The sequence below is a fragment of the Sitodiplosis mosellana genome, unplaced genomic scaffold (assembly GCF_009176505.1).
Source record: "Sitodiplosis mosellana isolate CC-2019 unplaced genomic scaffold, AAFC_SMos_1.0 Smas_scaffold_6062, whole genome shotgun sequence".
In the NCBI taxonomy this organism is placed as follows: Eukaryota; Metazoa; Arthropoda; class Insecta; order Diptera; family Cecidomyiidae; genus Sitodiplosis; species Sitodiplosis mosellana.
This window is the reverse complement of record NW_022601303.1, coordinates 397936-423689: the sequence shown is the minus strand read 5'-3', so window position 1 is coordinate 423689 and position 25754 is coordinate 397936. Positions and strand designations below refer to the sequence as shown.

The window sequence follows — 25754 nt, the reverse complement described above, 5'->3', positions numbered from 1 at the left end:
TTTGTGTTTGTTTGTGTGTGTTTTTATTTTATTTTTCACTTGTTAAATCGATAATTCGAATTCGGCTTAATGCAATATAACTTTGTTCATTGTTCCTTGAAAAAATGATATAATAGAAAATTAAGAATGTATGTTGTGTATGTGTGGATGTGTGACGACGGCGACGACGACGACAATAAAAATAATAAGAAATTATATCTTCGACGTGTTGTTTTGGTATGGTGTGCAAAATAAGGATTAAGTTTTTTTTCATGGGATCGTCGATCCATTTGAGTTTGATGTTAAACTAAAGAAAAATGAAATTAAAATTGAAAGAAAAAACAAATTAAAAAAATACGAATGGAAATCATTTGAAATTAAATTGAAAAATAAAACGGAAATGATAAGTATTTGAGAGAGATTTTAGTTACCGTATGCTTTCGGTTCGTGAACGTGGTGACGAGTAATCCTTGGACATGCCATTTCGATGTTTTCGGTAATCCATTTGCGTATCGTTGCCAATGTTTCGCTTCTCACGCCATATCGATAAACGATGGTAAAGCGCCTGTTTCACCTCTGAATTCATGAAACAGTACAGCAATGATACGGAAAATCCCTGTTTTAGAGAGAGAAATTTTGGATTTTCAGAGTAGTTTTAACTTTATAGTTTTCAAAGCGAACCCGCGTGGAAAACAAATGACTGATTGTAACTGAAATCTCTTAATAAGCCAATTTAGTTAACTGAGCAGATGATTTGTATGAAAAATAGTCAAGTATAATGAAATCAAGTCGGATGGAATTTTAGCAAGTCGCTTTATTCGAAACACTTTTGACTGCACTCAACTTGTGATTGCAGTTAATTACGATCGTTATTTTTGTATTGGATAATCACGTTCGACTATGTTCCATGACTGGCTAGGTCGATTATGTCCCAAAATAATCGATTACTCAGTCAGAATATTCTCACACGGAAAGATACTATAGTTTGAAAGAAACCCTAACTCTCTTATAGAGAAATATTCTTCTTCAACCCATTTTCTACCAAGTGTTCGAAAAAATTTGGACATTTATATGCAAAATTAGGCGCTCAGTATGAAATCATGGAGTGAATTGCTACTAAAAGCTTATTTTCAATACTTTTCAGTATTAAGAAGATATTTTTTAGTAAATTTGCTATTGTTTTCAGTACTTTCAGACAATTCAATTGTGATTTCTGTTGAAAAATGAAAACATACATCAGATTACAGCAATGTATGATCTTTGTAAAGAAATTGAGCTAAGTTCCTTTCGCTCCTCGTAGAAAATGAGTCTATAGATACTATGTCTCTATGAATTGACATTGAAACAAAAATCTCCGTTCGAATTCCGACGCAATTACCAAATGTATATTTCATATTTTTTTGACTAAACTCATTGAAAATCCTACCTGTGTCGAGATGAGAATGGACTGTAAAATGATAAACATATGCTGATAGACTCCGCTCTCCGGTCCGAACAATAAAATCTTGAAATATTCAAAAATTAAATTTATTTAAAACGAAATCACCCAAAACTATTTAAATAAATCCTTTTTCTTGGCCTTACCAAATACGTAATACCCAGCAATGGTATGAGTACGAGCAATGCTTTCGATGCTTTTTTATACTGTCGCGTTTCGGCTGTGTTCGCTGATCGCAATTTAATAACGAGCACCTTAACAATACACTTTTAGATATAACTATTATAGTTTTATAAGATATAAAAATAAATTATGCCATTTACCCACATAATCCGAATGAGAAAGAATAGATTGACCAGTAAACAGGCCATTTTCGAACCATGAAATATCCAATCGACATGCGATTCATGCATCCATGTGCATTTCATTTGGACCTGTGTGTGCGAGTGAGTGAATGGTGATTGGTCGAGTTTTAATTAGATGCAAAATCGCTTACATAAATCTCACATCATAACAGCACAATAGCGAAAACAATTTCCATTTTAATGGGATAAAATTGAACACACACTTACCGGTTGTCGATTCGGTCCGTCCGATTCATTGATCGGTGCAAATGATTTGACAGCTGTCCAAATAGCAATTATAATGGCCGGGCAACCTAACAAACAAACTCATTTTGTAATTTTTTTTTAGAGAAAAAACAACACTCCATGCATGTAACCTAGATAAAATGCAAATGATTTTCCTCTTGTTTTCATCTGAATGTGCTTCGCTCCATATATATTCATTTTCACATGGAGAATTTCACTCCACATTTATTTGGCGATGGAACACAAGTTTGTTCTTCGGTATAAGTAGCAAACTTTTGGAATTGTTTGCTTGAAGTAGAAAACTTTCGGAAATTCGTTCATCTCGAATTGAATTGAGTTGCCGGTTGTTTAGAGAGATTGTACAATGTTCCTTCCGTATGGAACAAAAGGAGTAAACCATTTAGAGTGGAGCTTCATTTGTCTCGATTCCCAACACATTCTCAATATGCTCAAGTCTTTCCACCAGATTTCAGAGAGAAGCAGCGGTGAAACAATGGTTTACCGTTCGACAACTTGTTATTAAACAACTTGTTAACAATTCGGTTAAAATGCGAAACATGGAAGAAAACCGAAATTGGAGAGAAAAAAATGAACAAAAAAAAGAACTGGGCCGATCAAAGGCAAATTAGAAAATAAGCTTAGATTAAATTTATCATCTCTGTTCTGGCATTTGAGAAAATGAATTTATCCCCAAGAACATAAATTGACTGTATGTAAATTTCCGCTTGACGAACCACTCGCATGTGGGTGAGTGCAGCAAGCCTCCGAGCAACTTTCTCATATTAATACTGTTTGCATTGCCATAGAGAGAGCTCCAACGACGTACATAGTACACACAGCACTCATGGTGCTACTAGTTGTGTTGACTCAAACTGCAAGCCCTTAAATTTCTATGCTATTTTGATGTTTGATTTCGGGTAATAAAGTGTAGTGAGTTGATAATCATCTTTTGGTTGTAGGCTTGAGCTGAAGTGTTTAATATTTTTGAAATTGCCCCGGAGGATTTTTAACCCATTTTCTACTGACGATGCATTTTCTATCACAATTTCTACTAAAAATTTATTCCAAACAGTTCAATTATGTCCCAATTGAAATGGTTCAATTGGACAAATTACGGAAAATAGAACAAAAATTCAATGTTCTGCAAAGAATTGAATGTTTTCTAAAAAAAAACTGTGCGTTTTGTCAAAAAATACGTTGAAAATTAATTCAAGCATTCAAATTGTCAAGTTGCAAATTCAAGCGGTGATTTTTCATGAAAAGTGGTCCAAATTGAACCCATAGCCGGAACTAGAATTTTCTGTTTATGTTTTTCCAAAACAAAGCATTAAATCTAATGTCATCAAGTTAAAGTTTGTGTTGGTTGAGAACAAAAGAATAGAGCAAAGAAATAGCGACGTCAACGGCTAATTAAGTTTTAAATTCAGTGGCAATGCACTCATCGCCATTGTGTTGCATATGACATATAAATGGAATGTGTACATATTGTTAGTGTGTTGCCATTGTTTTTTTCTCTCCTCGCTTTCCCTTTCCCTGTGGCGGTGTTGATGGTGCGCCCGATCTAGATTGCCGGTAAGTGGGTGTGCGATTGGCTCAAAGTACTGTTTCAACCCGCAGCTATCTGTCTGCGTTCGTATGGCAACAAAACAGAGGCACACACCGTGAAAGGTGCACACTCAAAACGCTTGGCCACACTATATTTAATAAAATATGAGTCTACCAACGGAGTAGAGCATAAATGTGAACCATACCATATCTCGCAATTTCCATGAAGATACGAGCACAATAGCCCGTATAATTTTATTCATTTTGGCCTTTGCTGTTTTGCGAATAATATTTTATTTATTCATAACCTGTCCATTTCTATTTTCAATTGGTCGTGTCATAGAATTTCTTGTGTGTCCCACACATGTGTCGCATGCGTTTAAACGATTGTAAAGTGGACAGTTGTGAAACGAACATCCTTTGTTTTCGTCACATCGGACGAGAGGGATCGCTCAACTCAAGTGTTCCAGGTGAAAAATGTATGCTGTCATGCATCACATATCACAATCAATTCAAGATTATTCCAAAGATTCATCCGTATTTCTCATCGAATACAAAAAATTGATGTGGGTGCCGATACACGCATTCGAAATCAATCTAATGAATATTTTACGAAAACGAAAAATCAACGCTGATCAAAATATGGGGAAAATCAAAACGATGAAAGATGGAATGACTTTCAATACATCAACAATAATGATAAATCAAAGTAAACAGTTGGAATAGAACAGTAAAAAGGAATGATTTGAATGTTTAACTGAAAATTGAAATAGACGTCATCATACCCCATCCGATGAACGCGTACATTTTGAATTTCAAATTATCGCCCGAGAATGTTTCCACTACAAGCATATATAGGTAGAGACCTGAAATGGAACCAGAAAGATAGAAAATAAATGTGTCAATGAGCTGACATTGAATTATTGCTAGAGATATGATTTAAGGATTGGTCACCGTGTAAATTGTAAATTCGAATGAATTTGGATGCTCTTCAATGGGCTGAGACGAAGTGAGAATGATGTTAACTTGATATTGTCAAGAGCTAGGAAGAGTGTACGAGAAAGAGCCTCTCTTTCAAAGAGCTTTCTCTTTGAGAAATAGTGAACCAAACACGCCCTGAATGATACAGAGAGCGGAAGAGAAAACGACACTGAGGTGAAAACAAAATTCGATAATTCACAATATCCGTATCAGTTGGCTAAAGTCATTCAAATCGGTGAAAAGAAATGCCTTCCGCCATTTAAATATACCATTTTTACGCAAAAGTTTTTCTACACTTCAGGCTAAAAGGTGTCTCTTCGTTTCCATGTTTTTTTTTCATTGAACTTTGCAAACTGCGTTGGTTTTTTGCTACAAAAATGATAATCAATGGAAGAGTTTTGTTTTTAGGGGGACATTCAAACGAATATATTGCAAATATTTGAGTGAATGTGCGACTGTGCGAATTCACTCAAGCGAGAGTTCGTGAGTCAGCGAACAATGTGTATGATATTTGAATCCAAAGTGATAAAATTGGAATCCAAAGTGTACACTGCTAGTTTTCGTCATTCTCGCACTAAACGCAGTCTCTTGCGTTCAAGTGCTTACTGCCATTGGTGTGAACAAATACGTTTTATGTCAGTGCCATTGTCTCACCTCCTTCTTTTCATTCCTGATTTAAAGTTGTGAAAATGATAAGAAGTTGATTAGCAAAAATACGAAGTTTCATCTTTGTACAGAACCGACCAAATAAGCTCAATACAAAGATGAAACTTCGTATTTTTTTAAAATCATACTTCTCATCATTTTCACAACTTTAAATCAGGAATGAAAAGAAGGAGGTGAGACAATGGCACTGACATAAAACGTATCAATTTGACAATTAAGTTTGACGTTCCATTAAAATTGCACACAATTGAAACGCTAAAAATGTGAAAACGAAGAAAAAGTTAAGCTTAATTGAATAAAAGTTAGGCTAAACCGACAGCTTAGAGTGTAGCTACGTCAAAAATCGTAATGTATTTTACGATATTCGCGATTGGTTCAATCCCCATAGTTATATTTATAGCCAATTATTTCACTTGGATGAGTTTGACATGAGTAAAATTGGATCATGTTTCGTTTGAAAATGTAAAATAAAAACGATTTGATTTGTAACACTCCTTCGGAAGAGGAAGTAATGTTTAATACTTTTCCTCGTTCTTTCTTATTCGTTCTCTGTCAATTTTCTCTTCAACTCTTCGAATTTTTGAACTCTTTCTCTTGCTCTCTCTCTCTCTCTTTCTTCTTCCCCCCCTTCTCTTTCTCAATCACTCTTTCCTCCTCTCTCTACCAATCTCTCTCTCCTTCTTCCTGTCAAACTCTTTCGCTTTCTTTCTCGTTTTTACACTTCAATCCAAATTGAGCTCAGCAGCTCAACACTCGAATGCCAATAAAAGTGGGGAATATATACAAAAGCCTACCTTCAACCAGCATCCAAAAGAAATTCGTCAGAGTAAAATAATGTAATAAAATAACAAGGCATTTGCATCCGGCGCCGGTGGCTTCATTGTGCGTTAGCTGTAAAGGAAAAACGAGGAAACAAATGTAAAAAAAAACCATACGTGTAACAACTGGGTGTATTTTCACATTGTATGTCAAATGTAAATGAGTTGTTGCTTTTTGAAGAGAAACTTCGTATTTTTATGGTAATTTATTGATTTTGCAATTGTTCGCGGTGTGGATTGCTATCACTGAATAAATGCAGTTGTGTGAAAAGCACATACACACACATACACAAGTGAAAAATGGCGAAAAATTGGCAACAAAAAAAAATTTGAGGAAAGAAACCAAGCGAAAAAAATGAATTCAAACCAAAATTGATGTAGAACACTTACCCCCAATAGAAGTGGTATGATCCAAAGCAGAGCCGATAAAATGTATGTTAAAAATAAATTCCCATGTATTGTGTTGCGCAAACAACGCAGATCTCTGTGAAAATCAGGAAGAAATGGAATGAGAGGTAAAGGGCTCTTCCCTGTGTCTAACTGTACACCCCGAAACGGGAAAAGGGAAAGCCCTTTTCATATCTTGGACGAGAAATATTTCGATTCTGAAGCGGAAGCGTTTCGATAAAGGAACATTGGGAAGAAGGAACGTTGCGATGAAGGAACATTTCATTTGAAAACAAGAGACTTGGTTAGGAAAGTATTCATTGGATACTATCCAGGTATCGAAAGTGACTCTTTTCAAATCCAAAACCGAATATTTCCATTTCAAAACGAAAACATTTCTCGAAATCGTTTCGGGAAGAAGACAGGGGCATACATATGCGATAATTCTGTCTAAATACTCACTTGAAATGTATAAAAACCGCTAAACCTAAACTTAACGCTACTAAACTGAGTGTGTAACCAATGCTGTAGATGTGTGTAGCCAGTTCAAGTTGTGGGAAAATGTCGATTTCATTGGGTAAATCTTTCACCACGTGCTTACACTGATCGTAATTGGCATATTTGTCCCATGTTCCGTTCGCATGACAGAATCGGCTGGCATTTTCTATATGAGCAGAGAGAAAAAAACACACGACGAAGCAAAAAAAAGAAAGAAAAATAAATCACATACGCACAATAGGAATGACATCTATATCTACCGACGAGGAGCGATGCTACGAAATGAAAGCAGGCCAATTTCAAAGTAAACCGAGAGAACAACGATATCATCATCATCAGCAGCAGCCATATTTTCTGAAGATTATTTCGTTTTTCCATAAATCATTCAGACGTGTACGACAAATTCCGTTGAAAAACAAACGAAAAAAAGAACCGCTGCGAATGAAGGAGCGAGTGGAAAGACAATAACATCATTTTATTGTTATCCGGTGCCAGTGGTTTTTTTTTCGCTCTCGTATTTTTCTGTTGTACAAGATTTGAAGAACGAACAGTTTTGGTGTATATACACTCATTATCTCATTTGAGTCGGCTTTCAGCAGTGATAAGATAACGAGGAACCACACAAAGTATCACCTGTGCTCGTAGTCAGCCACCGATTTCTTTTCGTACAAAGTGTGTCGCACACGTTTAATTCACTTAAGATAAGGCTATATTCAAATGAAATGCAGCACATATTCTGTTTAGACATCGTTGTTTGAGTCTCTCTCTCTCGGTTTGACTTGGATTCAATGATGCCCAGTTTCCATTTCATCGCCGTCGCAGTCGTTGCTGTCGGTTGAATGAACTTTTCCAACCACATTGTTTGCGGATAAATCATATACTTACGTGAACCGTCATAGTTAATACCCAGAAATTCGGTGAAACATGGCACGATGGCTGATGTATTTACCGCTGTCGCTGGCCAGCATGACACCGAATCGAATACAACCGGGCAACCAAAGAATTTTGCCTGCAAATGAAAAGCCAATGATTATTTTTGAACATTGAACAGAACAGTCGTTGTCGGTGTCGTCGACAAACAGACATCATCGCAACAGGAATTGTGAAATAGAAAATGTTCGGTGAATTTTCATAGAGCCGTATTCATTCTGTTTTTTAATCTCTCTCACTCTCTCCATTTTTCATTCGTTCACGCGATCTCACTCTCTCTCTCAATCTCTCTTTTTCACTCTCTCCATCTCGCAGTCCCGTTCTTTTTCTTTCTCTATCTCTATCTCTATCTCGTCCATTTGTACGCTCTGTGACTATTTGCGCGTTGCGCTTGACACGAATTGGCTTTTGAATTCAATAATTGAATGTAAATTCGGACAATTCTCATGAATAAATTTCGAGAAAAAAAAAATGTTGATCTTCAACTGAAGCGACGCATTATTTTGGCGTTTTGACGTCGTGATGACCTCCACACAAATTTCTATGTCACAAAACGGTGAAACTCCTGTGGACTCTGTGCCAACATTGTTCGACAGCATTTTTTCAATTTCATTCGCCGAGTTTTTTTTCATCAACTGGTTTAAAACAGAAAAAAAAAATCCATTTTGGTTCGACTCTTCCTTGAGCATTCTAATCCATTCGACCAATTTCCGAACCGATTCAGTCAAACTCAAACTTGGAACAATCTGTTTGGACTACGTTTAAAAATACATTTTTTTTCAATTAACATAAAACGCCACACAATTTTCGATCAGTTTAGGCGTCGATAAAATTAATCAATTCGCATGTTTTTTTTATGGCTTCGATTAGCGACTCAATGTTTTAATTAGTTTTCGATAAATGTTTGCGGTGGTCGCTCTATCAAATATCTACTACATCATTTATGAATCAATCAATGTGTTTAATTAAGCATTTTTTCCGCTTTTTTTCCGCTTTTTTTCAATCAACGATAAATATGAGCATATTTATAATTCAATGTTTAAATTAAGCAGGAATAAAACAACAACAGTTGTTTTTCTTCTATTGAAGCGATGACAGCACAAATGATATATGCCTATGTCTAATCGGTTAATTTGGCGGAATATTGACGCGAGCGCAAACACACAAAATGATAATTGATTTTGCCGACGTGTGATTATTTATTCACAATACCAGTTTGTTTGAGATTTTATGAGTTCATGTAAACAGAGTAACAATGCGCAGAAAAGCAAAGGAAAAGATTTATTAAATGAATAGAAAAATGGGGAAAAAAAGCATTACAACGAGATATGCAAATGAAATTCATTGAGAGAAGAGGTGAGGAGAGAGAAAAAGAGAGCAGAGAGAGCAGAGGAAGCAGAGAGAGAGAAAAAAGGAAGAAGAAAATCGTATCGATGTTATTCCTTACAAACGGCATGTGCTGACAGCATTTAGACATTGGTTTGAAAAATGCAGCCAAATCGCCGCGCTTTTTTTTAATTAAAGAAAAATCAGTTCAATCAGTAGCAAGCTGTTACCGTTGCCAAACGCACTTTTTGCTCGCGTTTTCACACTTTCGTTGTTTCAACTCCCGATCTTTCTACTCCCGTTTCCAGTCCCTTCTTCGAAAGGGACACACACATCATTTTTCAAAAGCGAATAAGAGCAAAAGATTGGATTTTTATACCAAAGATATGGACAAAGTTCCACTTTAATCGCGCGAATGACGAGGAAAATGAGTAAAGGTCCAGAGTAGGATAGAATGGAAAGTGGGAGAAAAATAGAGACAATGGACCAGAAAAAAGAGGTTGAAATATTGAGATTGCAAATGGAAGAAAATGACAAAAGATAAGAATTAGAGAGTGGGGAAAAAGATAGAGAGAGCGACAAAGAGGCTGAGAGAAGAGAGAAGAGAGACAAGAGATTAGAAAGAAGAGAAGAGAAGAAAGAGAAAGATAGAAAAAACAATTCCTGAAAAACGCATTTGTTGGCATGTTAAAAACTCTATTTTCATGGAATTCGTTTTGTTTGCATGTATTATTGAATGTGTAATAATTTACACGAGCTGTCTCTGTGAGCTTCGCAATGGCGAAGCGAGAGCAAGTGAAAAAAAATCATCGTTTTGGGTAAACACAAATCAAATGCGTAGCAAAACCGGCGAAAAATTCAACAAACGACCAAAACGAACGAACGAGTGAGCGATAGTGAACGGAAAAAAAGTATCGGAAGTTCAATTTTTCCAAATCGAAGCGCGGCAACACACACACACAGAGAGAGAATGCGATTCCAATTTCAAAGCCTGCCGCACAAAATATCAGCGGAAAAAACAGAAAATTGGAAAGAAAAGAGAATTGCACGCGAACTTGTTTTTCATCGGCTTATTTTGATAAACAATCGCCGAAGAGAGAGAGAGAGAGGGAGAGCGCGCGCGAGATTTTGTATGGGTGTGTATGTGTGTGTTTTCAAACACAAAACAAGCGGCAGCAGCGGCATTTTTGTTTATTCATTGTGCATATTGTGTATCAAATGTATATAGATCAGGGTTGCATTTGACTAGAAATCTCTTGCCTCTCAGCTGGACGGTTCGCATGCTGTATGACCCCAATGCGAGCATGTTCCGTGAAACGCACCAAATCGATTGATAAATGTCGATGGTCATCATATATTCTGACCGACGAAAAAAAAAAAACCATCATTGGTCAGGCCCAAATTTTTTCGATATAATAAAAATTCCATCATCATCATCAATTCGATTTGAGTTCATTTTTCAAAAACTGTCATAAATTCCCATCACAAAAAATAGACAAACGAATTTCAATGAATCCCCATCAAAAATAGAAAAAAAATTATAAAACTTCACATCAAAATGGAAATTCCTTCGATGAACAGAAAAAAAAATACCGGCGAAGAACGAGAATGAATGTTTTGGCTAAACAAAATGAAAAGAAGGCAGTCATCGGGGCGCGGCAATATTTGATTGGGTTTGCAATTGGAAAGCTTCTCAAGGTAAATTGAAAATAAATGAGCCCATACATTGCTCATTTTCATTTTGTTCCGTTTTGTTCTCTTTTTTTTTGTTGTTACTCGAAATGGAACGATTGGAGAAGCGAAAAATGTGCCGTATTCGTTTTCGAATAAAAATGAAACGTACCCGAAGTAAATAATAAATAATTATTCTGAATGTTGATGTAAATGCAAAGAGAATGAGAGGAAAACTCTTCGCAACAATAAATGAATAATTGGATTTCACAGAAGAGCAAACGGCATTGCGAGAGAGAAAAGTGAGCGAGAGGTGGGGATTGAAAAAGAGTGCGAGAGCGAGAGATTCGAGAGTGAGGGCGAGAGATGGAGGCAGATAGCGAGTATGAGACATCGAAAAAAAAAAATATTTATCGCATACCGAGCATGAGCAACGAAATAACGAAAAAAACAACATTTATAAATGTTGAATAAATATAAGAAAATCCACTACATCCCGCCACTTTATTTACAGAGCGTGGTTTTCTCTCTCTCTCTCCCCTCATATCTGCTGTGTAACGCGAATCGATGTGTTTTTTCCACATTCATTCGTTTTTTTCCCCTATATTTTCATTTGGCGGTTTTTACTCGTGAGCATTTTCTCTGCTGATTTGTTTATCATTAAAAAAAACCTCGGCTCTCTCTCTCGTGGAAATGCAAAGCATCTGATGAAAGAGATGCATCATGTTCATTATCTTATCTGGAATATGTTACAAATGATGTATGTATCTGGGCACACGAGAACGAAGTAAAAAAGAAATGAAAAAAAGTAAAAAAAAAATATATGAACATTCGAAATGTTTTAATCAAAGACCGTAAAAAGAACTTTGCAGTGACGACGAAAACGCAAACGCGCAATAAGAGGACACTTTTGCTAATTTATTGTTTGATGTGATTCAGATTGTTATTGCCAACAATGGTTCACTCGGTTTGTCCGCCCCGAACCGAAAAAAAAAATCGTTCGGTTTCTTGTTAATTAATGTGTTTGCGTTGCCATTGCAGCAGCGCAATTCTATTTTTCTCTCATTCAACTAACTCTCCTCGGGAGTGGATTCTTTTTTTCTTCATTTTTTTTTATTTTTTTGTTTATTGCTCCAGTTCGTCAAATTCAATCATGACTGGGTTACAAAGAGAGAGATGACAAGAAATAAGCAGAAAAAAATGATGTGTATGTTGTCTTTCCATTTGCAAACTTGTATTTAATATGTACTTAAAAAGTTGGCGCTATGACAACCCAGCCAATGCTACCATTTTTGCGTTACAATCCACTGATGTATGCTAATAACGAATTTGAATCAAGCAACACAACAAACCAATTGAGCGGTTCACATCACAACGGCTTTTTGTTGTTTAAGAACATCTTTTTTTACTGACAATAAATAAAAATAAATTTCAATTCAACGAAAAATGAAATGAAATGAAATATCCCGTGAATGTTCGTCGCTAATAACGCACGCAAATAAATAGAAAATAAGTCAGAAAATATAAAAATAATCGGTGACTATTGACAGCCGCAATAAAATGCTCTTGCAAAGAAGAAGAAGAATATTGAAATGAGCCAAAATTGGAATCACCTTTGAAATTGCGCGTATACATCAAAAGTGAGAGATCACTCTTCTTTCTCGCACTCTTCAATGACATAAACACAGCCTATTTTTGGGCCAACCGTCTATGTTTACATTCAGTTTTTTTTCTTTCCTTTTCCTCAAGTGAAATACACAAAATGAATAGAGAATGTCTGCATTTTGCTGATTCTTTTTCCTCTTTCGGGTATTAATTTTTGCTCTCTCTCTCTCTTTTATTCACTCGTTTGATGTACGCCACTCCATTTAAGTGCGCGCACTCTTGGGCAATTTCATTTCTTTCGTACTCGCTCTCATAATTTTTTTTTTCTCCATTTATCTTGTTTGTAATCATATTTGTAATTGCGATTTGATTCGTGTAAAATTACCGCTCTTATCATATCCCCATACAACTTGAGAGCCAAACACCGAGCCGAGTGTTTGTTTGTATTTTTAGCTTATCGAATGTAGGATAACTGGCTTGTTGGTGCCTCTTCTTTTTAGCACTACATGGAATGTAGGCTACTGTAGTGATTTTTTTTTGACGAGAAATTTTTAAGACTCTTTAGGCCATTTTTTTTGGACCGTAAACTAATTCATTTTAATATCCATATTTTTTATTTCAAATGAAGCAATTACGCCTAATTGCAAAAATGAAATAATATCATGTAAACGTAATTCAATTATGAGATAACTCGAAGAAAAAAAAATTGACACTTTTTTCGTTGCCAATGTGAAATAATGTATGATGACCGTTCACATTGAACATACATTAATACAATAATTGAAGAATACAATTTTTTCATATAATTTTTTTTTTAAATTATTGATAACAATATTATAATGATTTATAACAAAAACTTGTGAAACGGACATTTCCAACATCAAATTAATCAAACCCCTTGAATTTACAAGTTTCAAGAATGCAGAGCGGAGCGGAGCGACGATCTGCGGTCTTGTTTTTTGCTCTACTCTCCATGCGGTAGTGAATTCTTTTTTTTTTATTGAGAATTCCATTATTGAGAGGCAGAGCTGTTATAGGAGAGAGATTCAATGAGAGATACAAAGCGAGAGAGACAGAGTTAGAGAGCTAGAGAGAGATCTAGGAAGATAGGGAGAAATAGAGAGAGAGAGAGACACGCATACAAGAAGGGAATAGAGGGAATGAAAAAAGGTGATATAATCGGAAGTGAGGCATACCTGCGATGGATTCAATTGACCTTTCATCAAACAAGTGGTTTCCATTTCGGTGGTGGTGTTGACCGTGCTCAAAATATCCGCCAGCGTTGACACACTTGCATCGTCAAATGCACGGGGGGTCGCTTCCATCGTACTCTCCATTGTGTCGCAATAATACTTTTCTTTTCAGTGACGAAACTTTTCGTTTCGATATCACACTCTCACCATACACACGGTTTAATACTTTCGGAGATTTTTGTCTCCAGTTTGTTCTCGTTTTATTCTTTGAAACGCGTTGAATGACTTTTCAAGGAAACTTTTTGTGGACTTTCCATGAATTTTATTGTTGAATCTGTTCTCCTCAATGTTTTCTTCCTTGTTCTCCTTTTTTCAGTTCACCAAGGATTTTTTTCTATTGAGATTTTTTTCTTCAATCAACACTGACTTCCGGTTTTTCTTCTATTAAACTGACTTTTAAGCTGCGAATAATTCACTTTTAGCTGCGATTCGTTGAAATTTTGATTTTTCGACCACAAAATGATAATTATTCAATGAATTCTTATGAGCATTCAAGTTTTTTTTACTGTCAATTTTGTCAGATTTTTATTGTTTATTGTTGATGGATTCTTTCTACTTCAAGTTTGTTAAATTTTCGAATATGTTCAAATTTTTGCCGCGAATTTTTCTTAGAATTTTTCACTGTAAATTTATTAAAACTTCGCCTTTTCTTTAACGCGACTTTTTATCTTTTGAAATCGAGATTTTTTTTACTGCGTTTATTTCACGAAGTTTTTCTACCGCGAATTGGTTCAAAAATCGATTTTTTCTAACTACGATTCCAATTAAAAGTACGACATTTGAAAACGGCTACCGTTTTGTTTGTTTCATTGAATTAAAAATACTGGCGCAATTGGTTCCGATTGATTTAGCCACTTCAATTGAAAACAAATCACTATCATCAATAGCAAGCGTTCGACTGATTCGATGAGCACTCTCGATTTGATTCAAATTATCTAACACACAGTGGTGGCTGCTGTTATTTATAATGCATGATCTTGATCTCTATCTGTCAAAACAAAGCTCACTTTTTCACTTCAATGTGCATACGTTGCAAAGTGGTGTTGTTCGTTTTCGCTGCAAATGATTCTCATTTTGCGAGCTCGTGTTTTCGTAATGCTTCTTTGTCCGGTCTAGAAAAAGGAAATGGAATTGAATCTGTAATGAAATGGATTGTTTCACGTTTTAAAGAAAATTACGGTTTTTCCAAGGGAAACTACAGCTTTTACTAAAACCAACTACTACCATAGTAGTAGTTTGTTAAAACGGAAGGTGAATACTTTTTCATGAATAAAACGTTTTTTCACGTTTAAAGAAGAAAAAAAAACCTGAATATTTTGTCAAAACTAACTTTTTCGTTTAAAAACTTTCAACACATGTTCTTTCATGCACAAAAACGGTATTCGTTCTTTCTTCGACGAAGAAAAATCCTTGCTCAAAATGCAACCATCGGCCACTGAATGTTTCGTTTGAAAAATAACTTCATTTGGATTAATCGAATGGTCGGGATAAATGGTGATGGGATCGATAAATCAAATGTCCTTGCATCATCGCTGCAATGCACTTTACATGAAATCCAAATAATTATTCACTGTCACTGCTCTGGTGTGTTGCACATCCTGTGTCAATGTTGTGCGTTGAACAAAAACGGGATAAGCGAAATATACGAAAACCGTTACCAATTGTAGCCGAATGATTTATAGCAAAGTTTAAAATGGAATTGAATTGTGTACGCTCGCGAACAAGAACAAGTAACTTGTGTCGCTTGATCGCGACACACACGATGCGTATAGCGAAAGAAAACCGAACAAGAAGAAGAAGAAGAAGAAGAAAAAGTCGCTTGGAAGCTGGTCGTTGAAGCGGCGGCAGAGTGAGCGAGTGAGTATTGTGAAGAGAAAAAAAAGCGAAACGGTAGCTTCAAATCAGCACCAAAACAACAAAACGAGATATATTGTGTTGAATGGGTGTTTATTGACTCTGATATACATGTATACTATATTGTACTCGAGACAGTGTGCTACGGCCACCGAACGCGTGCTTTTTTTTCTTCCTCTTTTTATACGGTTTCAAAGGAGTGATTGTGTTTTGCCTTTGAAATGACGGTGTATTTTTGCGATAGAAATAAATGTAGCCAATGTTTCGATTACGACAACGACGACTACACAGAGAGTGAGTGAGTGTCGGTTGTGTGTCTTACACTCTCTCGGTTCGGCGCGTTATGCCGAGCGAAAAGACAGTTAGAGACGAACTAGTATCAGCGGTATCGATATCAGTATCAGCGAGATGCTGACAGAGAATTGAAGGATTTTTCGCTTCGCTTCGTTTCGTGTATCTGTTTATGAGTTTGTGGTATACGCGGCTCGTGTTATTCATATTCGTATTTGTTACGCGGTCGCTAGCAGCTCATTCGTTCGTTCGTTCGTTTCGTTTCGCTACCGTGCCTCGATAGCCTACCCGTTGTTGTTTCTAATAAAATATGCTGCTTACAACTAAATTAAATGCTCTTTGATCCTATTGGATCAGATAAAAAACAATTAAATACAGCAAACAAAAGCGGCGAACATAAGGAGCGCGGACGCGCGCTCTTCTCAAAATGCTACTCTATCGCCGTTGTGTTTGAACGGCCGATGCGCACACAGCCCAAAACGTAACATTCCAACAACAATAACAACGACAAAAAAAAACACATCTTGACAAAAATGCGGCACCCAATTGATAACATATACACCTATTTCTTTGCTCGCACTCCCGTGAAACGTATAATTATGCATACAAGCATATTTGATGCTGGGTCTCTCTCTCTCACTCTCTCCTCCACACACACTCTCTTCCTTTCTTTCGCTATTTAGAGAGATGTCGAACGCTGGCGATACATAACGTACCACGACGTACGCATATTATGATGAATGTCAGGCATGAAATATTCACATTGACACACAGCCACACTCTTTGTGTACGTATGTACAGTACATCGTACATGCCTTACATGCGATGTGACACACAAGATGCGCACACTGATGCTCCTTCTCTCGCACTCTGATGAAATCAAATCAAACAACCGTTTGCCGTTATCAAATCAAAATGAGCAATACAACTCCCTATCAATGGAGCTTGAAACAATCTCTTTAATGTTCAGTCGCAGCTCCATCGCTGCGCCTAGCCTTTATTCTCTTTCGTTTTTGCTCTTTTTTCTAAACAGATTTTTTTTTGTCCTTTCTCTCATTTGCCGAGGTTCCCGTGAGTGTGACAACATTTGTGCTGATGCATGGGTTTGAGGTTTCCGTGGTTGCGTCAAAATTCAATTTTCACCGAAAAATTTCGTATCGTTGATGACGCTCCCTCTCTCTTTCACTCCGTCTATCATCCGAAAGTGGATTTTTTCGTGTTTGAGTTGCAGCCAATCAAGTAGATACGCTTTCACACCGCCGAATCTTTCATTCGATTCAACACCAAAATGCAAACATGGATTTATTTCGAAATATTTACAATGATTTTTTGCTTACTCTCACGCTTCCGACACTTTGTATTTGCCTTTTTGGATAAGAGATAAGAGAACAAAAAATACAGCATTTTTCACATTCTATCAGAATTGCCACACAACACAGGTCACAGAACAACTGGCGCCATTTCAAACTTGAGTGTTGAGACTTAACAAACAATTCGAACTCACGAGGAGAGATGAACCGTGGAGCGGAAGAACATAAATGTAACAAACACAAAATCCACTTAATCCAAATCCGAGAGAGCGGAAGAGGGTAAGCAAATTGAGAGGGATCAAACACACCACCACGGAGCCACATCACAATTGAAAATTTGTGTCAATCCGATGACACGAAACGAAAATTTATGATCAGCTCAATGATTAAACTAAACGGAAAGAATGCAAAGAGATGAAAGTGAGAGTACAAGAGTGAAAGAGTGAAAAAGAAGCAGAGTGGCAGAGAGGCAAAGAGTTGGAATGCGAAACATATATAGACGTATCACCTGAACCGTATTGTATCATTGAAATTCGATTCAGAATTGGCACATTGCCAAAAGTAATACTAGAGACCAATACACCATTTGACGAGAGAATGGACCAGAGAGAGAGAGAGAGAGAGAGAGAGAGAGAGAGAGAGAGAGGGAGGGAGTGTTTGTGTGTGAGAGAAAGAGAAGGGAGCGATAATGAAAGAGGTAGAGTGCGAGAAAGTAGTATTCACATTTCACTCATTTCGACATTCGCAATCAAGGGGCTTGAAATTGCAATCAATTTTAACAACAATTCGATTACGTTTATTTCATGTGATCGCGCTTTGGTTCGAGCGATGTTTCATTTCTATAGTGGTGGTTGAATAATTGGTTTTCAGTTCAAACAAATGAGACGTATGTAGTGCAGCGCACTCGCAAAAAGCTCGCATTTGATGAGCCGCTCTCATTTGATCGCAATTCAGAGTTAAATTGCCATTTGATTGAACTGTCCAGTGATATTTAGTTTTGGTTCAATTACCACTCTCCAGGGAAATTGTCACTAGTTCGAAAGAAAGTGACTTTTTGTTTTTTTTTCGCACAAAATCATCATTTTCGAGCAGAATTTTTTGGGGTATTACGTTCAATGAAAAATTAATTCAAGAAGAAATTTCTCAACTCTTCTTCTCATTTCTTGATTGACCACGAAGAGATTTCTTCCGAAAAGACCATCGTTTATCTGACACTGTTGGACCGACAGCTAAGTGATGCCAGCGAAAAAAACTGCGTTCCAATTTTTGATTAAAAAAAATTCATCATGTTTTTATGTACTATAAAATGCAGAGGTATGCGAAAAAATAGCAGGTAGAAATTTGCAAGCAAATTGTCGCAATATGTAAATTTGCGCATATTATTCACAATGTCATGGCATGCATGCATGAGATCTAGTTATAGATAATGTCAAAAATCAAAAGACATTGGCTCATCAACCAGATTTTTATGCAAATAGTAACCACCGCTCCGGATCAACATCAAACGCAATTGTCAATATTGTGGAGCCGAATCGTAAACCAAATGAATACTGTATGAGGAATATGCGTATGACAACCATGTACTGTTGTATCCATGTACATTCCAATTAACTCCGCAGCGATGCACAAACTGTGCTTGGCTCTTGCCCTTTCCTCGTCAAACATTTGTCAACAATCTCGTATTTATTCTAATTATAATTATGAACTGATTCATTAAAGTTTTGACTCACACACACACACACACGCCACGTACACATGATACTTCTAACTCGCTCACGTTTAATTATACCGCAGATAATGGCATATCGTTTTCAATGGGGATTTATCTTAATTAATTCTGCGAATTGAGCTTACGATGCAACACTATTGACGTACATTTTTTTCGCTAGCATTTGTAAATAATCATTGCTGCGTTGGTTCGGTTGCCCTGGAAATTATCAATTTTTATCCAAAAGACTGGGTGAAACTCGTTTGAATGCATTGCATTCAATGCAATACAACGTCAGCAACGGTGAATGGAATCGTTCCGTGGTTTTGTTCAGAAGTTTATCTAATCCATCGAAAAAGTTGATTTGCACCCTACCTTTTTACCTCATTCGATGATTAGCCTGCATTATTAATTGGAATATATACACATTGCACCACACAAAAAGAGCTGGAATTGATAAATCGGTGGAAATATGTGAAAGCACAAGAGCTAATTAGTTTTGCGAAACATTCATTCATTGAGACATAACGAAAACAAACCCATGCAGGTGGAAATTAACTCCAGAAATTCGAAACATTGATACAGGAAAGCGCGAACGACTGTTTGATTAATCAAAATTTGCAAAATTTACCATCAAATCTTCTCTCAAAAGGACGTTTTGTTAATCAGTTTTTGCAGATTTGACTGCGTTTTTGGATTTTTTTTTTGATCTTTTGAACGAAATCGGACTCTTGATTTCTGCCTTCTTTTTAAAGGAAAATGCCTTTTTCTTAAATTCGCGGAATTTCATGCATAATTTGTTTTCACTTCAAAATAATTTTTTTCTTAATTTCATAAAATTATGCTCGAAATTCCATGAAATTTTCGAATTAAATACGATATTTTTTCGAATACATCGAAATTTTGCTCATTTCTTTATTAATTTAAAATCAGAGCGTGTTATTAGAAATATTTTTGCACACTTAGGCTAAATTTTGGAAAGTTTGCTTCATTTTTCTCATTTTTACTGTACATTCATCAGAATTGAAGTGATTTTATGATATTTTGCGGCAATATTTTTTTTTGATAAAACCTTCCATCCATTTTTTTCAAGCATTAAGTTTTGCATATTTTCATGTATTCCATGGAATGTTGAAAATTTTAGGTGATTTCCTAGGATTTTGATGGGTTTTCAACCAACGATTTCGAAAATTGTTGATGATTTTGGAACATTTTTGTGGCTTTTTGAAAAGCACATTGTTTAAAAAGCACTTTTGTGCATTTTAAAGCACAGCCGAAGAGCTCTCCACCCTTTTTTTCGTTTTAAATGTTCTTCAGACCGACCAATTTCCGTATATTTTTGTGTGCAGTGAATAAAATCTTCTTTTGAATTGAATTATAAATAAAAATGAATATAAAATTCCTTACAAATATCCAAGTTCTGTTCACTTTGATGTCATGATCTCCCCTCAAAGCCAAAACAATTGAATGTAGCAACGAAACAAAAAAGACCGTTTATTTCAATCCAAATGATGATAATTTGTCCTCGAATGCAATCACAATTTGAACTTCAACCAATTAAATATCTCGTAATTTGATTCATCGTGAATCTCGTGTCGCTTGAAATCTGAGAGCACCGCTTAAATTGGTCCAAAACGTGCGAGAGTGCGCGCGCGTGGCGCGTACGATAGAGAGAAGAAGATGTCGGGAAAAAAAGGGCGAACGAATGTGGCATTATCATCAAAGCAAAGAAGGAATCAAGCGTCGTTTACAATATAAGCGCCATAAAGATAATGGATGTGCGCGCGGCTCGGTTCGCCCGAATAAAGATACGGCCAAACATGTAGGAGTATTTGAGAAGAAGAAGAAGAAGAAGAAGAAGAAGAAGAAGAAAAAAGTCGTCGAGAATAAAATATTTGCATGTACATGTGAGTGTTATCTCAAAGCTGGATGCATATGCGCGCATTTAATATATTTCGTGTGGAACGCATGAATAATTCGTTTTTCATCTTTCTCTCTCTCTCTCTCTCTCTCTCTCTCTCTCTTTCTCTCTTTCCTGTTATTCATTCATTATACTCGAAGCAATTTAGAGTCGGAAGAAAAATTGCGTGATTTTTTTTTGTTGGAAAAAAAATGGAGTTGTTTAGTAAACAGGAGTTAACGCTGTGTGTCAGTTTGGTTTTGCGCAACGATAATCAAATGCTAAGCGAATTATCGTGATAGTAGTGCACAGAAAAAAAGAGGCAAAACCAACAAAAAACAAGACCGCAGATCGTCGCTTCGCTCCTCTCTGCGTTCTTTTTGCGTTGTTTAAAATGGTTTTTTTTAACGTTAATTTGATTTTTCCATCAAATTATTCATTCAAGCACTACATGGAATGTAGTTTCAATCGAAGTATACATTTCTGTATTTTATGAAAATTATTTTAATCAAAATCAATAATGTTCGACCCGGACAAAAAGTTCATTAGACAAATCTTTCACTAAATTGCCGTACTTTGAAAAAATTAAATATGTAAGAGAAACAATAAAAAATTTGGTTATAAATCATATGGATAAATAAATAAATATTAATATATATTAATTAAATAAATTATGTTATTATTAATTATATTATTTTGGTTTTGGGAACGATAATGTGAACGTGGATTGTACATTATTTCACATTGAGAATTAAAATAATATTAAATTTTTTTTTTGAGTTATCTCAAACATGAATCGCATGAACATGACATTATTATATTTTTGTAACTAGGCGTAATTGCTTTATTTCAAATTAGAACTTTGGATAGAAAGAAGAGTTAATTTTCGGTCCAAAAATAAGGCCTAAAGAGTCTTAAAAATTTCTTGGGAAAAAAAAAACAAATGCAATAGCCTATATTCCATGTATTCTACATTCCATGTAGTGCTAAAAAGACGACTAGGCACCGTTTGTACATGTAAATAAAAATCGGTAAAGGTCAAATGATCAGATGTCTCATTTACCGCGCAGCGCACAAAAAAACGGAGTAAATAAAGTGCGATTTTTCATTGAGTGCGAATGGCAGAGGGAGAGAGAGCGAGCTGTGAGCACAAAACAAGTGAAAAGTAGCCATATCGTTGTCGTATCTCTCGAGTAAACGAGCTAACGAGCGCGCGCACAATTTACACTCTCTCAGGCACATTTCATGATAAGAATCGCTTTGAAACGCATATTTAATTGGTTGCGCTTGCTGTGCGATTCGTCTATTTTGGTGTGTATGTAAAAAATGTGTCGATGTCGTCGTTGTCACCGGTCGCAATCGCTTTTCAACTCTCAATCCAACTTGATCGACAATCAAATGAAGCGCATAAATTACATAACGTTTTCATGATCGAAACGTGTGTCTGTGTGTGTTCATGTTCAAAATCCGAACATTAAAAATCTCACTCTCTCTCTCTCTCTCTGTCACACACCCGATTGTCGCGCGCGCGTTAGACATATCATTCGATACCAGAGAGCAATTGCTCATTTTTATTTGCCTAGGTCAAAAAATTCTTTGTTATTCGCCACCAAAGATAATGAGACACTCACAGAGAGTGCGAACGAATTATATGGCTAAATGATAGTAGATAGTAAAACGAAGGAAGAAAAAAATATATAAAGGAACAAGCGAACCATATCATGACACTTTGCACGCTTCAAGTCATAACATTGCCGATGGAGATAGGGAGAGAGAGAGAGCAAGAGAGAGGAAATATATATGTGCAAAAACCAAAACAATATTTCTTGATGGCATTCCAGGCAAACTTTATTGCACAAAATGAGATGACACAACCGACGACGACGACTACCGGCAACAGAACACAATCTCACTCGCTGACATGTAAATAAAATGCGCTGAAATGTAATTATCAATGGCATTTCGAGAGAGAGAGCAGAGAGAGAGAGAGAGAGAGAGAGAGAGAGAGAAAACACAAGATCTCGGCGTGCACAGATGGGGCGAAAGAGAGCGATAAAAGAGCAAGAGCTGAGTGAAAGAGAGGGAAAACGAGAGAGTGCGAACCATAAAAGAGCGCGATCAAAAGATGAAGAGCATCCGATTTACAAGTGATTCGTACATCAACTATCGACAATAAACCGAGAGAAGAAACCGGGAAAAATGCGACATTGTTCACAGCTGCGACTCCGTTTGCTATCGACTCTTCAATTCTGATTCCAATAATAACGATTCCGATCATTAATCATATTGACAATGTAATAAAAATCACATTGAAAATGAATGAATTCCAACGTCGTCATCGTCGTCGTCGTCGTCAATACTGTGCAAGCGGCAAGTAATTTGGCGTATTTTTCGCCATAATTCGCCGCTTTCAGACCGATAGCAACAACTTAATGAAAAATAAAACAAAAAACTTTTATTAATGGCCATTCGATTGATATTTATTCCATCTTTTTTCAGAACTTGTAAAAAGAATCGCGCCATAAATTCTTGCGCGCAAAAGTACGGCAAGCAAGCGAGCGAGCGGGCGGTGGAGAGCCAGAGAGAGGAAGAGGTAAATCAAGAGAAAGAAAGAGATCAGGGGACGAGCGGTAGAAAAGGGTGAAATTAATTTTGTGCAAACATAGAGAAAGAGAGTTATAGAAAGGTATAAGAAGATTGAGGTGGTGAGAGATATGTATCTTGGTTGGTTGGTTGTCAGTTCGAGGCATATTTTTCACAACTTCTAATCATAAAACCGTTCATTTCATCAGAAAGTGACGAGAATCAAAGCTCATTTGCTATAAATGGCAACTATGCCCAAAGACGGAGACGCAGATCAACGCCAAAACGAAAAAAATGGCCCGGAAAAATCAAACAACTGCATCAAAATATGTATATGGATGAAACCATAATTAAGGATGCGAAATGCGGTTTCGAAAAGCATAAAACACAAAGGCGACCAACGTCAACATCAACATCGACGATGACGACGTCGTCGTCGACAACCACGAACCATGGAACGGAAAATTTTTATGTGTGTGATGTGGGTTCGTAAAATAACGCAATTAATTTTCGCTACTGGAATAGTAAAAACCACATATAAACAAAAGCGCAACGACGACGACGACGAGAGACGGATAAAATGAGCGATGAGCCACTTGGTTTTTGCGCTACTGTTGCTCTCGTTGCCGTTTTGTAACAGTGTGATTTTTTATAGCGGTCAATGTGTTTAAAATTAGTTGAGTTATGGGTTTGGTTTGGTTTGGTTTCGTTTGGTTTGGTCTGTTTGTGCACTTTTTTCGCTTGCTTTTATTTTTAACGGGGACCGTTTTTATTAGGAATTCATCCCGACGATTTGTTAATCGTCAGCAACAGCATTTTCACACTGTTATGCAGTTAAAGACGTCCGTGTGAGGGGTAATGGCCTCCAGACTGAATCGGAAAAGAGCAAAACAACGCAATTATCACAGCAAAAGTGAAATGTTATGAAAGAAGAAACATTTGAAGCCGAGGCAAAAGAGAATGTTGAGAATGAACCACTCTCCTCCTCACTCCCTCTCTTTTTCTTTCTCTTTCTCTCGCTCTCTGTCGTTTGCTTCTGTCTACAAGAAAGACGAAAAGAATTCCAAAGAAAAGGAAAGAAAGGATCTAAAAGAGCGAAGGCAAAAGAAAACGAACGAAAATTCGTCGACGCGGTTAACTGTTTGATTTGAAAAATGAAATTGTGTCGGCGATTAAAGATGATTATTATTTCAAAATAACTTTTCATAGCAGAACAACAAGCAGCATTCTTTGAGTTCTCTGACACAAACGAACACACATCCAACTTTTTGCAATTGCACCCAGAAGGCTGTTTATTCGTTTGAACAACAATTAACTTGTTCTTCTTAGCTTTGGTTGAAACCGAACAAAAAAAAAAATTCCGAGGAAGAGCGCATTTTTTTGTCCTTATATTCGTTGGCAACTTTGTGTCGGAAAAGAGCATGTTCTTCATACAATTTTCATTGGTTCGTCACACAGTATTCTTTCGATTAAAACGCGGCGAAAGCGAAAGAAAAGCGCCTGAAGAAACGAAAAACTTTGCACAGCCGACGTTTCCGCCTATGAATTCACAATAACAAAGGAGAAAATTCAATTTTAAGTAAATTCTTTGTCGTCGTCGTCGCCGTTTCTTTGTTGTTGTCGTTTTTTTTGCTGCAATTTTAGAAATTGAATATTAAAACAAAAATTTATTAAATAAAAATGGTATTTCGAGTCTTTTTTGGTTTCAACAACAACAACAACAACAACGAAAGAAAATATGGTAGGTGCACCTGTCGGTAACAATGCGGATAATTTAAACCGTTAAATCGGGATGTTTTGTGGTAGCGCGCACATTAAAAGGAGTGTTGTTTGAATTTCAAATTTTTTTTTCTCATCTCATTCGTTCAGTACACATATCAACAAACCGCAACGGTTAAATGTCTAAGCACAAATAGGAACAAAAAAAAAATTGGTTCAATATTCACAGAAGAAAAAAACCGCGTAAAACAAACACGCACTTGCTATGATGATATATTCCAATTTAGAAATAATACAAAAAAAACACACACACACATAAAATAAATAAAAAAGCACACACAAAAATCCATGAAACAAACACGTTCGCCCACAAAAAAACTCACTCACTCTCACACCCGGTGTGATAGAGCGAGCGAATGCGAGCAACACAGGGAGAAAAAAATCTGTTGACAAACCGAATCAAAAGTTGATCAAGAGCAAATATTCGGTAAATCCTCATGCATAACGAACGAACAAGCGCACGGCAAAATGACAGAGAAAAAAAAGTTTCGAAAAATTCCGTTTGTTTTTCTACTCTGAAAATGTGCAGCAACCAACAGAAGCAACAGCAGCAGCAGCAGCACAAAAACACACCGAGAAGATGAAACCAAACGTACACAAAACAAAATACGGCACTGTTTCGACACTCGACTCACTGAACGT

At 36.4% G+C, this 25754-nt stretch overlaps 1 protein-coding gene across 6 annotated transcripts; it reads right to left on the bottom strand.

Moving 5' to 3' along the window:
* Nucleotides 1-25754, bottom strand: LOC129573312 (diuretic hormone receptor-like). 6 transcript variants are annotated; one of them, XM_055453705.1, is made up of 13 exons: nucleotides 25508-25754; nucleotides 13631-14799; nucleotides 7788-7911; nucleotides 6867-7068; nucleotides 6408-6501; nucleotides 5994-6090; nucleotides 4338-4418; nucleotides 1990-2075; nucleotides 1741-1851; nucleotides 1564-1671; nucleotides 1406-1483; nucleotides 411-595; nucleotides 1-286 (listed from the first exon to the last, which is right to left on the bottom strand). In XM_055453705.1, the coding sequence occupies exons 2-13, from the start codon at nucleotides 13769-13771 to the stop codon at nucleotides 250-252; spliced, it is 1344 nt and encodes a 447-aa protein (XP_055309680.1). In that variant the 5' UTR covers nucleotides 13772-14799; nucleotides 25508-25754; the 3' UTR covers nucleotides 1-249. The 6 variants fall into 6 exon arrangements, with proteins under 6 accessions (XP_055309680.1, XP_055309677.1, XP_055309679.1 ...); XM_055453702.1 differs by having other exon boundaries at nucleotides 1564-1683; nucleotides 25508-25622; XM_055453704.1 differs by lacking the exon at nucleotides 25508-25754 and adding an exon at nucleotides 15018-15830.